This window comes from Drosophila biarmipes, chromosome 2L (genome assembly GCF_025231255.1).
Source record: "Drosophila biarmipes strain raj3 chromosome 2L, RU_DBia_V1.1, whole genome shotgun sequence".
In the NCBI taxonomy this organism is placed as follows: domain Eukaryota; kingdom Metazoa; phylum Arthropoda; class Insecta; order Diptera; family Drosophilidae; genus Drosophila; species Drosophila biarmipes.
Window position 1 is genome coordinate 298,594 of NC_066612.1, and position 13,090 is coordinate 311,683.

The 13,090-nt window shown below is 47.9% G+C and overlaps 3 protein-coding genes across 4 annotated transcripts in view; all 3 read right to left on the bottom strand.

Annotated features, from left to right (window-relative positions):
- LOC108036839 (mucin-19) overlaps positions 1-8,826 on the bottom strand; it is a 43,045-nt gene extending 34,219 nt beyond the window's left edge. The window contains exon 1 of one of the 2 annotated variants that reach the window (XM_050885130.1): positions 8,773-8,826. The gene's annotated coding sequence lies outside the window, so the exon portion shown is untranslated. Of the gene's footprint in view, positions 1-8,724 lie in introns of both variants that reach the window. The other variant, XM_017113194.3, reaches the window with a different exon arrangement.
- A 343-nt stretch (positions 8,827-9,169) lies between these two features.
- LOC108036837 (ribonuclease P protein subunit p30) lies at positions 9,170-10,364 on the bottom strand. The gene is made up of 5 exons (XM_017113184.3): positions 10,206-10,364; positions 9,959-10,146; positions 9,838-9,906; positions 9,507-9,781; positions 9,170-9,449 (listed from the first exon to the last, which is right to left on the bottom strand). The coding sequence occupies exons 1-5, from the start codon at positions 10,294-10,296 to the stop codon at positions 9,185-9,187; spliced, it is 888 nt and encodes a 295-aa protein (XP_016968673.1). The 5' UTR covers positions 10,297-10,364; the 3' UTR covers positions 9,170-9,184.
- A 777-nt stretch (positions 10,365-11,141) lies between these two features.
- LOC108036861 (tRNA-dihydrouridine(16/17) synthase [NAD(P)(+)]-like) overlaps positions 11,142-13,090 on the bottom strand; it is a 28,330-nt gene continuing 26,381 nt past the window's right edge. Inside the window, exons 2-5 of the mRNA XM_044094342.2 lie at positions 12,505-12,949; positions 11,997-12,441; positions 11,767-11,932; positions 11,142-11,710 (exon numbers count right to left, since the gene is read on the bottom strand). Coding sequence (XP_043950277.1) covers positions 11,228-11,710; positions 11,767-11,932; positions 11,997-12,441; positions 12,505-12,931 — 1,521 coding nt within the window. The 5' untranslated portion in view covers positions 12,932-12,949 and the 3' untranslated portion in view covers positions 11,142-11,227. The remainder of the gene's footprint in view (positions 11,711-11,766; positions 11,933-11,996; positions 12,442-12,504; positions 12,950-13,090) is intronic.

The window sequence follows — 13,090 nt, forward strand, 5'->3', positions numbered from 1 at the left end:
TGTTGCACCAACTTCTAAGGGGAAAAGCTATACGCTTATGAATTTCATAGAATGGCACATATAACGTACAGTTTCACCCCCCAAAATGTCGGGCAATATCGTGATGGCACAAGTGGCATTTGAATTTGGCTCAGTAAAAAGGTTGAAAAGCAGTAAAAGTGTAAACTAAATTAATGATTCACTTCTGCTGCAAAGGGGGTTGGACGCAACGGAGACTGGATTTCTTTGGTTTGTTTCGGGCTTTTACGGCTGGAGAGGGTGGTGTGTGGGTGTGTGGGTGTGGGGCTTGGGTGAAAATCTTCTGCGGCAACAGTGAGAAAAACAATGGCAACTCTATCGATTTTTCGCATTGTCTTTGGCTGTGGCTGCGGCTACGGCTGCCTATAGCCGAAAATCTAAAGTAGCAGTGGAAAATCCGCAGAGAGCGAAGGAAAAAATGCGGGAGGGTTGACTGACTGGTTGTTATTGTTGGAAGCTGCGCGAGCCCAAAGATATGCAAATGGGCGGGGGAAGGCGAGGGGCTGGGGGGTGGCAAGGTGTGGTGTCTGTTTTGTGTGTGTGCAAATGGAAAGTGCAGAGATATAGAGACAAAACTACAGGGAGTACATAGAGGTATGCACTTACACACACCGGCAGCAGGCAGACAGCCGAAATTCGGTGCTCAGTGTACTGTTATAAATACGTGTGCAAAAAGGTGGGGTGGAGGGGTGGTGCTCTGCAGCACAGTCAGTCAACACACTCGCACACTCGCGCTCACACTCACTACATGGCACATCATCAGCGAAACTTATGTGGAGTGGCTGACATGGGCTAAGCGGCGAGCTTAGCACCGCTCCGCCCCTTCGGCCACCCACCAGCCCACCACCTACCCACTCCCCAGCCACCCCTCCAGCACCCCCGTTGCGGGTTTGCCGTGAGTTGTTCGCGCTCATTGGACAATCATTTAGCCAGTCGTCGTCGCGGCCTGCACACCGAGAGAAATCTCTAGGAAACAGGTCTATGATAAAATACAATATTGAAGGAAAGAAAAAAAAAATATTCCAAATTAGATATTTTCAGACAACATTCGTAAAGTATTTTTAAAATCGGGAACTGAGGTCTAAGCAACCATCCTAATTCGTGTCAGGTACGTGTTAGGCCACACGCATTGGTACTCATTCACTTAATCCGCAGTGGTCAAGTGAAGGACTGAAACCATATTAAGAATGCGAAATGGCATAGGCACAGAAACCCCGAATTTCGCGCAGTGTGCGTTCGTTGTTGTTGCCCTCCGGCTGCTTTGACTTTGCCGTAATCAATTACATTTCGCTTTTGCAATTTCAGCTATTTATTTATTTAGTTTCAGCTCTTGCCATTATTATTAGGCGAGCGGTATGTACACACTGCTAATGGCGATGGTAATGGTGAGCGGCGAGACTCTACTTTGTATATCTGTCGGATGGATATCTATCAGTATCAGTATCGGTGAGTGGTGAGTGCTGAGTGTGTGTGTGTCGCATTTTTCCTTCTTTCGCTTTAGTTTTTACTTCTTGCCCGCTTCTTCTCATTTTTGGCGTGGCATTTACACAAACAAATCAGGCAGAGTAATTGCAAAAACAATAAACTAAAAGCAATAGTAATATGCACATGTATGTATCTACGAAGTGCGGTGGCTTGGCGTTTTGTTTGTGTGTTTGGGTAAGCAAAGCAGACATCTGAAAAATTGTGAAATTATACTTTACTTTTGCCTCTCTCCGTCGCTTTCTGCGCTAAGTCCGTGTCCATGTCGATGTCTATGTCTGTGTCTATGTCTATGTCGCTTTGTGTCTCTGCGCACAACTGTACGTTTGTTTTAAATAAGCGAAAAATCGATTAAAGGTGATAATAGACAAGCAAATTTCAGTGTGTCCAACGACAAAGACGCGAGCCACATTTTTGTGACCCGACGACGACACCACCAACAATCCGATCCGACAACCCAGCAACCCAACGGCACACCACCACCGTCAGAAAGGCGGATTAGCCTTAGCTTTCGGGCCGGGTCTGTGCTGCTTCTGCTTCTCCTCCTTCCCATGCTCCGTGCTATTCGTTTTATGAGCCATGAAAATCGCTCTCAAAAGAGTTCACTCAAGTCACAGTTTTCTCACAGTAAAAAGTGTTGGCCGTCGTTGTGTTCCTTGCGAAAATGTGGAAGCGCACAGCCCTGTGCAAAGTACTAGCGGTGTTTCAATTACAACGGAAGCAGGCTTTGCAGTTTTAAAATGAAGTACATAAGGAAGACAAGCGCTCTGTTACCATAAAGGTATCCATCCTATAATATTTGATATTTGTATTTCACCCTCTCCTATTGTTGGTTACATAGCTGTATTAATTGGATGAAATGAACCCGAATGATGTACTTCCCAAGCTTACGATTAAACGTTTTGCAATAGCAACAGCGAAGGCCCAAAAACCAAACACAAAAACGAGAAAAGGTTCATTCACCTTTCGTCTTAGACAAATGTATTTAGTTAGCTCACAATTTTTGACAGTTGTTTTGTGCTCTTGCTTCGCATGGGTCCGACTTTGTATCTCAAACTTTTCAAATGTAACGAATATCTGACCCACAATGGCTAAAGGGGCGGTTCGGGAGAGGTAACGCCAGCGCGCACAGAAAAAATATTCGCCACAGTTAAACATACCCTTTTATTAAAATTATAAACTCCTATTCAGTGAATATAAGGTTAATGTGAACCAATTATAGTGGACTTAACTCACACATCACAAAACAAAGGCTTTACACAAACAAAGACTTCAAGGCAAACAATTCTAGTACTTTGTATATTTACCCTCTTTGGTACACAGGTTTCCAGAATTATGTATAAAAAACTTCTAAAAAGCATTTTTCTTATCACGAACATACAAATTTGCATGCGAATCATTCAACTTGTTCAGCATGGAATTAAAATTTCCTCAAATTGGTTGTTTCTGGTATAGGAGCCTTTGTGGAATGGGATTTGGGCTCCCAAAAGATTTCGGTGGCCCCTAATGGGTTACCCCCTAACCTAAGGAACCTTCTGGGTTGTTCTAGGATCACATTTTTTTGCAGTGCCTGGCTCAGCGGTGTTTGTGGAGTGTCGTCACACAGTGGAAGCACTCTCACAGCGAGTGCTGGGATGATGCACACACGCATACGTACGAACGGATGAATCTGGCTTTAATAACAATCAAGTCAAGTGGCTGGGTCCGCGCTAACAGTAACTAAAAAGTACAGTTGGTTTGTAAGAAAAGCCACATTCAACGGCGGCAGCCAAGTCCGTCACTCAGCGCGGTCCAAAAGAGGCAAAGAGCGGCTGCGGCTGCGACGCGGGGCAGGGGCAGGGGCGGGAGGTGGCGGAGGCATAAGCGGAGCAGAGACAGATGGGCGCAGCAGCAAGGCGCGCACTCACACCAGCGCAGACACCCGGGACGTACGTACGTAAAAATGGTAATAAAATAGGTAAAGTAACAGCGGCAGCTGTAGCCGAAGAAGAAGCACAAGAGCAGAAAGCCACACACAGTTTTCGGAAAAGCCAAAGAGCCCTGCTGAGAGCCATCCGCCAAAACTCACTCTCCAGCGCCCGAGAGGCACACACAACAAGCAGCCGACCAACAGCCCACAAAGTTCGCTGGGCGAAAACTACAAACACGTCGCAGCCTTTGAATGTGTAACGGTACATTTATGGCGGCCCAATTGGCATTAGAGATGAGTGCGGAGCGATAGTGGCCCGTCGCGGCCGTGGAGCTCCCGCAACTGTCATCAACGCCAAGACGTTGAGCCACTAAAACTGACTGTTACTGTGTACCCGAACTGCGCACAGGCTGACAATCTCTACAAATTCTAATTTTACGCGACTGAGCAAATATTATTGTGATTCAGCATACATTTTAAGGTCAATACTATTATTTAACGTACTATGGAACTTTGTTTATGCTATGGCCATAAACCATGTTTAAACTTGTAACTTTTTAAATTAAAAAAATAATCCCAGGGCAGTGGTGCTAGAAACCACATAAATCATGGACAATTTTAGCCAATACCTGCAGTAGAACCACTCCTTCACTATGTGCGATCGTAAAAGGCTTTAGGGCACCTATTGTTCGAATAATATCGGCACAATTTAGAAGCCTGCCATTTATTTAATTGCTTAAAGTCAACTACTCTATCTACCTGATCAGCATCTACTTCCGTGAGAAACATCTCGCGATATCTTTTAAGCGGCACAGTGACGGTGCGAATAGTGTAACCAAAGTGACGGATGCCGGAAGGCAGGGAAGTGGAAGATCCTAGTGGTAGGCCCGTGACGAGGAAGAAGCCGAGACTGACGCCTGTTTCCCGCTAGAATTACCAAAATTATGCGAAAACGAGGGCCGGGGCAGCCGAGCGCACACAGACGCAGGACACAAGTCCTGACCCGATTATCGAGTTAAGCGTCCTACGAAATTCGCACCTGGACCTGGACCGGATCGAATGGACACAGAGGTGCCCATTGTCAATCCAGCAACAATAAAACAGAGAGCGAGCCCGACCGAAAGAGAGCGGCTCTCCGCTCTCGCGAGCGAGGTGCCGGCTGAAAACGAGCGAGCGGCTAAAGGCACGACAAAGCGAAACGAGAGAAAAAAAAACAGCCCAACAAGTGAAACGAGCAAAAATGTTGCCCACACAGAGTGGGGAAAAAACAACAAAAAGGCGAAGGCAAAGCGTAGCGTGCGCTAAAGAGCCAGCAAAAGCAAACCGAGTATATCACGTGCTGTGCCAGCAGAAGGGGAGGGGGTGGGCGGTGGAGAGGGGGCGTGTGCCGGCCTTTGGCGGCAGCGCTGCCAGCGTCGCCGCCGACTGCGGAAAGCATGAAAGGCGGACGGAAAGGAAAAGCGACTGAGAGACAAAGCGACAGAGCGACTGTTTCGTATAGAAAGAGAGTGGGCAGCGCAGGCGGCGATGAGCCAGTCAAAACAAAAAGTGCGAATAAGGCGAGGAGGCGCAGGGCAGGCGACGGAAAATAAATTCATAGTTTTAAGTATGAACAGCAAGCACAAGTCAGATGGTTTTACAAAATAAAGAGGATAAAGAATGTTAACAAATTCATAAGCAACAATTGAAGAGGGCTGTCGGAGAAGAGCCCATTAAAATACATCAGAATTCCGCAGATATTAATATGAATTAGAGGGCTGACAGTCGACAGTCCGCCTATGAGCTTGGATGTGAAGCGCATCTGAGGCACGGCACTTTTGAGTCGGGCAGGGAAGTTGCGTTTTGCAGTTGATGTTGGGTGGTCATCAGAAGTGAGAGATTGAAAGATTGCGAGCAGGAGAAAATCCGCGAAACAAAGCACAGCGAAGAAAGAAAAGGCGGCGAGTGGCGGCGACAACATTACGGCGACAAGTACAAAACACGTATTGTGCATGTGTGTCGGTGTGTTTGCGAGTTGGAGATTCGCATGATTCGTGCAAATTCGCCGCATAGTTGTTGCTGCTATTTTATTCGCATTCGCATATCGTGGTGCCTTTTGTTTGTACTTGTGTATCTGTATCTGTATCTGCAGCTGTGTGGGTCTGCTGGCCCGGGTGTGTTGGGCTGTGAGTTGGGGTCGTCGTCGTTCATGTGTTTGCCTTGTTGTTGCTGCGCGGTGTTGTTTGGTCGGTTTTGATTCGGTTTTTGGGATGGATGATATTATATGGTCGCTGGTCTCTGTCGCTGCCGCCGCCGCTGCCCGGTCTTCCATCCATCGTTCGGTTCTCTCGCCCGTCATCAACTCTTCTTCTTGCGCCAGTCGCTCTTTTTGATTGGATACAGTGGTGCCTTGACGGCCTGATCCCTGTTTTTTCCATTGCCAGTCATTGTTTATAGAGATGATCTCTCCCAGGCATATTCAAATTATCTATCTTTCTCATACATTTTCTTCAAGATCTTGTTAAAATAACCCTAATGGAACATACAATTTTATTCTGTTCAAACTCTGTTTCACTTCTCAGTTCTCACTTTGCACCCAGTTCACGCTGAGGAGGCTCTACTGTGGTTTGCCTCCGTCTTGCCCCTGTTGTTGTTCCTCTCATTTGCACGTCACGTAAGTTATTTTTTCTTTCTTTTTATTACTTAAATTTTTTCGCCGCAGCCCCAGCGAAAACAAGAACAACTGTAAGCAATGAGTGGAACTGCCCACTCGCCTCTACTTTAGCTTTATTCGCATATTAACGAGTGGGGGAGGGAGGGAGACGGCGAGGCGGGGCGAAGAGGGAGAAAACAGGCGTGTGACGTTTTTTTCGCTGCTTTTTCTTCTTCTTCGCCGAAAAGAGTTGATTGAAATTATTTCGCTGGCGTTTGTGTGTTTGCGACTTTTTCGCTCAGTTCGTTTGTGTGTCTGTGTCCGTGTCTGCGTGTCTCGCTGGGTGTACGTGTGTATCTGTTTTCGGTTAAAGATACATAATTATTTCTAAAAAGCATTTTCTGCCTGGCCATTGTTGTAAATCGCTCGCGATTTCACGATTCGGTGTGGCGCAGAGTACTTATAATTAAAACTGACTTGGAAATAGTATTACTCACCGTTTTCCCTTTTTGTGCTGCTAATCCATTTGACTTTATCTTGTTTATTATCGCAGGTTCTCACAATTTACAGTTCATTTGTACGGCTTATGTTCACGTTCCCCGCTCCCGCTCTCTCTAGTTTTTTCCCGTTTTCTTTTGTTTTTGTGCTTTTAGGTTTGGTTTTTGGTCACGCAATCATTTCGGACGCAAGTTATCGATAGTTAAGCGCAGCGGAGTGACAGATGACGACGAACGAAGGGGCGACAAGAACCGCAACAACAATGCTAATTCAAGTGTAGATACACATGCGAAATAATAATTGTAGCACAATTGCCGCCGCAAGAAGAAGCAATGCGAAAACTACAAAAGCGCAACGATTGCAATTGCAATTGCGAGGCTGTTGCTTCTTCTTCTCGCGCTCCGCTCCGCTCTCGCTCGCACACACCAACTCACACTGACGCACGGTAATTACAATTAAACGTAGTTTTTTCACAGCCGAAAAGAAACAAAGAAATCGATAGATATTGCTGGAAGTCAGGGGAAATCTCTGCGTCTTGGCAATTGCACAAGTGAAAAAAGAAAAAGGCCGCAGATGGAATGGAAAAAGAAAAAATTGTTACAGCCGCCGAGTGGAAGAAGAAGAGGCGCACAACAGACGACGCGACGCGTCGAGAGCGGCGACAAGCGCATGAATTTTACGCTCTCTCATCAATTGCGCGTCGTAACGCTGTGTGTGCGAGAGCAGGAGAGGAGAAGGTAGAGGGAGTGGGAGCAGGGGAAGGAGGAGAGGCGGAGTGGCCCGGCTAGAAAAACGTGTGTCCAAGCACTGGCGACTGCGACTGTGTGTGCGTGCGAGTGAGAGGCGAGCGAGTGGAGTGAGGAGGAGGAGGCAGACAGATGAGTTGACACAGCGGCCGAAGCAGAGCAAAAGCAATCAAAGAGAAGCAAGAGGAAGAGCCGCAAATGGGGATACCGTTGCATATGTGCACTGTATCTATGTGAGTGCTACTTCAGGCCGTCAATATCGAAATATTGATGGGGCCAACGCTACAGTGCAGCCTAGGCAGGAGACCCAGCAAACAGAAAAGGGGGGAAATTCAGCTTTATAGCACTGCTTTAAGGTGATAATAAATCTAAGCGAACTTTTATATCTCACCAATGCTATCCCTACTTGCGTTGCAAACAAGTCTAAGTGTAAGACTAAGCAAAGTATTGCCGGATCCGTTTTTAATTTGAGTGCTCATAGAAAAACTCGCCATAAATTAAACGCTCGTGTTAAACCTAGTACATGCTTTGCACCTCGATTTCTCCCATCGCAATAATAACAAACTGCCGAGAGAGCAGCGAGAACGTCGACTGCGACGTCGGCAGAGCAACTGTAGCAGTGGCCATTACGGCAGATGGACAAATGCGGGGGTGGGGTGCGAGCGCGGCGAGGGGCGGGAGAGGGGATAACGCAGATTGTCTCCTGCACAGGTGCAAAATGTGCGGCTGCATCTCCCGAATAATGTTGGCAACACTGCAGCACCAACACATACACAAAATTTATGCTACGCGCGATACGCGAAAGAAAAAACGAACACTTAAAGTATTTTTTGGGAGTCAAGGCGGGGGTAAAGAAAATGGCGAGCAGAAGCAGGAGAACGAAATCAAAAGAGCAGGCAATAATCAGCGTGATGATTACAATCAAACAAACTTCATGATGAAGGCGAAAACACCAACGAGCATCGCACACACACACAGTTGAGGTCCATTTTTAATTGTATTAGACGGGCCGCTCACACTTTTGCATTCGATTTCGATGTTCTTCGCCAATTTCGCCATTAATTAGGCGCACACACACTCACACTGGCCACTCGGGGAAATGCACTTGGAACGGCCGGGGAAAAACAATTGAAGTTGGACATTGGCTGCTGCTTTTCAGCTTTTCTTCTCCGCCTCGCGAAATACATTTCTTTGCTTTGCCGTTTTTCTTTCTTTCCGACTCGTCGCTTGTCTTCCCTGCTCTTTGCGCTCTCTCCTGCGCTCCGCTGTCTTCTTCTTCGCACACTTTTTCCTCAAGTGCCTCGGCCCCGAGCGCTTTTCAAATGCATTTTCCGCCCAAAATACGCCCAACTCCGTCCGTACTCGAGGCTCTTCCAGTTGCCGGCAACCTGGCAAGCGTTTTTCCGCCACTCCCCCACTTTATTTGCACTTTCAGTTACCGTTTAACGCAAAACTCTAGCAGCAAATTTCAAGACAACGCGACACACATCAAAGACCTCCATTTTGTTTTGCTGGGGATGGGAGAGAGCGGCGCAGATATCGCGATGTTTTCTCGCCTGCTATCGCCTCTTTCGCGTCGCGACGTAGGGCAGCGCGTAAGGGTCGGCGCACGTAAGGGCGACGTAAGTGTCGGCAAAAGAGGGCAGCTACGTAAGTGTCGGCAAAAGAGGGAGATGCACAATGCATCCAAGATATCGTGGTATCGACTTACATTGTGATATTTGCTTACGAAACGTATGCGACGCAACGTAGTGCCAGTGAAAGAGGGATATCGATGTTTTTGAAACATTAGCATTGCTACGCAGTTTAGACTGGACGCAAACCTATACGTTTCTTAACGTTACGTGACGCAGCCTATCATGCACTAAAGTATTCAAATTTAAACATTAACATTTGGTGCTACGCCACTTTCAGTCTTTTATTGGCTGGCCTTTTTTCATCCTCAACTTCAGCATCATCCTCCTCCGCCTTTAGACTCTCCATTTCATCGTCCCCCTCGCTTTTTTCATCCTCCGAGCTGTCCGAGAACGCAACGGGTCCGTTGCCCTTGACAAACATGATGGTCTTGCCCAGGCGACGGGACTCAGCCTTCAGGAAGAGCTGCCGGCAATGCCGGTCCACGGCGTTCTTCCCTTGGTCCTCCGACAATCCGAAAATGAAGGCCCTTTAATAGAACAATAAGTTACCATTGAACTGGGCATAACTACGGATAATATCTCACAGGTTGGCCACATCGTAGGGGCCTCTCAGCTGGAACTCGTGAGCCGCTCCGCTGCTGAAGATGATGTTCTTGGACTTTCCTTTGGTGCAGTAGTTCTGGGCGAGCTTAATCATGTCCTTCCTGTTATTCGAGTCGACTATCGCAGGCGCGTACTTGATCTCGAAGAACATGCCGCGACGCACAGCCACCTGGTAGGCCTTTCGGTTGACCAACAGCCGGGATCCAGCCACAGGGTCGAAGGTGATCAGGTCCCCGTTGAAGGCGGTGCAGCAGTGCTTGAAATAGCTACATTGAAAGGGGCTTCGCTTTCGACAGGTACTTTGCAACTTACAGTCAAGGCGGCGTCAGTTTTGGGTTGGCCAGCCACAAGGTTGAACTTTCGCAGGTTCAGGGAGACACTCTGAAAAGGATTTTTAAACGTAAGGCGCTGTTAAGGGATCTTATTAACCCACCATGGCATGCGCCACGTTAACGTCCACATAGAGAATCGTGATCCTTTGCAGAATGCGCAGCTTGTCCTGGAACTCCCTGCGCAGGTGCTCGATCTTGTGGGGCTCGGGAAACATCTCGGATCCCCGTTTGCCGGCGTCCTTCTTGCTGTGGTCGAAACTCTGGTCGATGGCTATGGTTTTGTAGCCCACTGAAACGAGTTCGTTGGAAATCAGAGGTTGCACTTGGGAACCATCGGCTTTAGCTCACACTCCACCAGCTCTTTGAGCAGGGCCCTCATCACCGAGTCGTCCTTGTTGAAGGGGATGCTGAAGTCGTAGAAAGGCCTTGTTTGCTCCATCTCTGGTTTGTTTTGAATTTGCAGAAGCCCCAAAGCGTGCACCTGGTAGTGATGGCGATATCAGCTATTCCGATAGCCCAGTCTGCACTGGAAACGGTCACACTGATCAGCCGGTTGATTTGAAAAAGAAAACAACGATTTGGATGGATTCCCGTTTACCTACTCGCCACCGGAAGTGGAGGATGTCGAGCTTTGGAAGTTCCGGGCAACAAACTGCACACCGGGAACGAAATGGTCCTCCTGGAGCTCGTGGCGGATGAGAAGGTACAGAAAACAGCGGGTTTGGAGGGGCATTGGGAGTGGTTTTGTCTGAGATCGTCGCCCTGAAACGCCAGTGCAGGGATGATTTTAAGATGAAGAAAATCCCAGAGTACAAAAAAGAGTTGATTCTCCACGCAGACCCTGAAAAATTCTAAGCGAAACACCCCATGGTAGACAGTTCCATGGAAGTAAAGAAATCGAGATATCTTGGGAATGAGAAACAGTTCCATGACTTATTCTAAAGGGATAAATCGATATGCTTAGTTTGAATATTATGATCTTAAGGGATTAAGTAGTTAAGGACACTTTCGAAAGTGGGAAACAATTTAATTACTGATTTAAAGTCGTTTATTATCCCTACAGGTGGTTCCTTGCCGAGGAACACGCAGACCTCAGTTCTGGCTGAGCATAAACTCAACCTGACTCTGCTGCAACGGGAGTATCTCAGAACGAAGACGATGCAGTTGAAGGAAATGCACGAGATGGTGATGGAGGAGAAATAGTCAAATAGAAAATAAAAGTACAAAAGTGATTATTAAATATTTACAATTATCATATCATAGTTTCCCAATCAAATGTTTAAGTACTTAAACAAAAGTCTACATTTATTAGCGATCATAGGAACAAAAACAAGAGTGGTGTTTTCCTAAGGCTCGAAGTCAAGTCACCGTCAAAGCGGATCCTGTGCTTCGACAGCATCTATCGTCGGTTCACTGTCCGGATTTGTGGACACATCGTGGTTCTCCTCTCCGTTGAGCTCCTCGAACTGCTTGGCCTTGGCCCTGCGGGACTTGATGAGTATCCCGTGGCCAGGGCAGTCACGATCGTTGTTGTAGCACCTGTCCTTGCAGCAGACGCGGCACAGCTGGAACTCGCACTTGGACCCCATGGGATTAGCGCATTCCGAGCAGTATTCCAATCGCCGCTCGACTCGTTGGTGGATCTGGGCCTCCGTCTTGTTGGGTCTTCGCTGGCGCCTCCGCAGCTTTTTCATCCGCTTGCGGGAGATCTCGTTGCCGGCATTGTCGAAGTACTGCCGCTTGGCTCTGTTGGGATCCTCGGCCTCGCGCACCTTCTCGGCGATCTTCTGGCGGTGAGACTCGGGAGAGGCGCGGATGTAGGGTTGGCACAACCAGGGAGCCAGCGGTAGTTTCTGCAAGTGTCATTTTTATTATTGAGGTCATGTTTGAGGTACCACAAATAACTTGCCTCTTCCTCTGATCCAGCAGCCATTTCTTCCATTTCATAGGGTAGTTCGCCCTTGTGGAAGGGTTCATACTTGGCCTGTACCTGTTGGACGACAGTTTGAAATTGCCCTAGCTGATTGGCAGTGGCCAGGTATTGCCTCAGCTCAGAGTTCTGACGGATATTCATACTGAAAAGGGAAAGGTTAGAGGATATAGAAAATTTGCTTTACACGGAAAACTCTTAAAGCTTACATGTGGTGGAAGAGCTTGAAAAGATGCCCCCGAATGTAGGAGCTCGGACAGGGATGGACCTGCACCAGCTTCAAGTACTCACTGGCCATCTGCCAGACGGGGGGCGACACTCCCTGGAAGATGGCCGGATTGTGGAGATTGCCCTCGGCACTCATTACGCCATCGACTCCCGTTTCGGCCAGACACCGATGGACGTCCTCCAAGCCCAGGATGTTGCCGTTGGCAATCATGGGGATCTTGATGTGCTGCCGCACCTCTTTAATGAAGTTCCAATCGGCCACGCCGGTCAGCGGACCCTTCTGTTCCCTGGTCCTTCCGTGTACAGTAAGGAGCTGACAGCCGGCAGCCTCAAGCATTTTGGCATATCTGATGGTCTTTTCGAGGTCCTCAAAGATGCGGATCTTGCAGGTCACAGGTACGGATAGCTTTGCATGCAATGTGCTTACTGAAATGGCGGAAAAATAAACATTGCAATAAAATCCTACTTTTGGATGTGCAATCCACTCACCAATCTCCGACAGCAAATCCCACTCGTCCTGCAGGAAGGATCCGTAGTGACCCCTTTTGGCGATGGCCTGGGGACAACCCAAATTTATGTCCACCGCATCACAGTGGTCCTGTGCTAAAAGGGCTGCGTCCAGAAGCTGTTGAGCATCGTTCCCGCAAAACTGGATGATCAGCGGCCTGTCCTCGCTGCACGTCTGCAGGGCGTCCTTGCGATATTTGGGATCTGTGGCGAAGAGGTTCGCATGGTACATGGGCGAGTAGCAGAGTTCGGCGCCATATCGCCGGCACAGCATTCGCCAGGCCAGCTCGCTTTGGTCCACCATGGGTGCCACGACATACCGCGGAGATCCCAAGGCGGAGCGGTAGAAGTCGTAACCGGTGAGCTTGCATAGAGTTTTGGTGCTTTCGCCGCCCTCATCGTTTACCATGGCAAATTTACTTTTAATCTAAAAGGAGAAGGAGACGGAGTTGATTTATTAAGAAATAATAAAAATATTGGAATTTTCGTAGTTCTATATTGCACTTCCATATTCCATAACTTTCTTATGGCTGTCGAATTTGGACCCCAAAACTGTACTCGTAGATTT

Excerpts from the sequence above, each read along its gene's own strand:
- LOC108036837 (XM_017113184.3), bottom strand. The coding sequence starts at position 10,296 with ATGGAGCAAACAAGGCCTTTCTACGACTTCAGCATCCCCTTCAACAAG. Across the intron at positions 9,782-9,837 it reads AAACTGACGCCGCCTTGACT|CACTGCTGCACCGCCTTCAA; the intron begins GTAAGTTGCAAA and ends AGCTATTTCAAG. Across the intron at positions 9,450-9,506 it reads CCCTACGATGTGGCCAACCT|GGCCTTCATTTTCGGATTGT; the intron begins GTGAGATATTAT and ends GTTCTATTAAAG.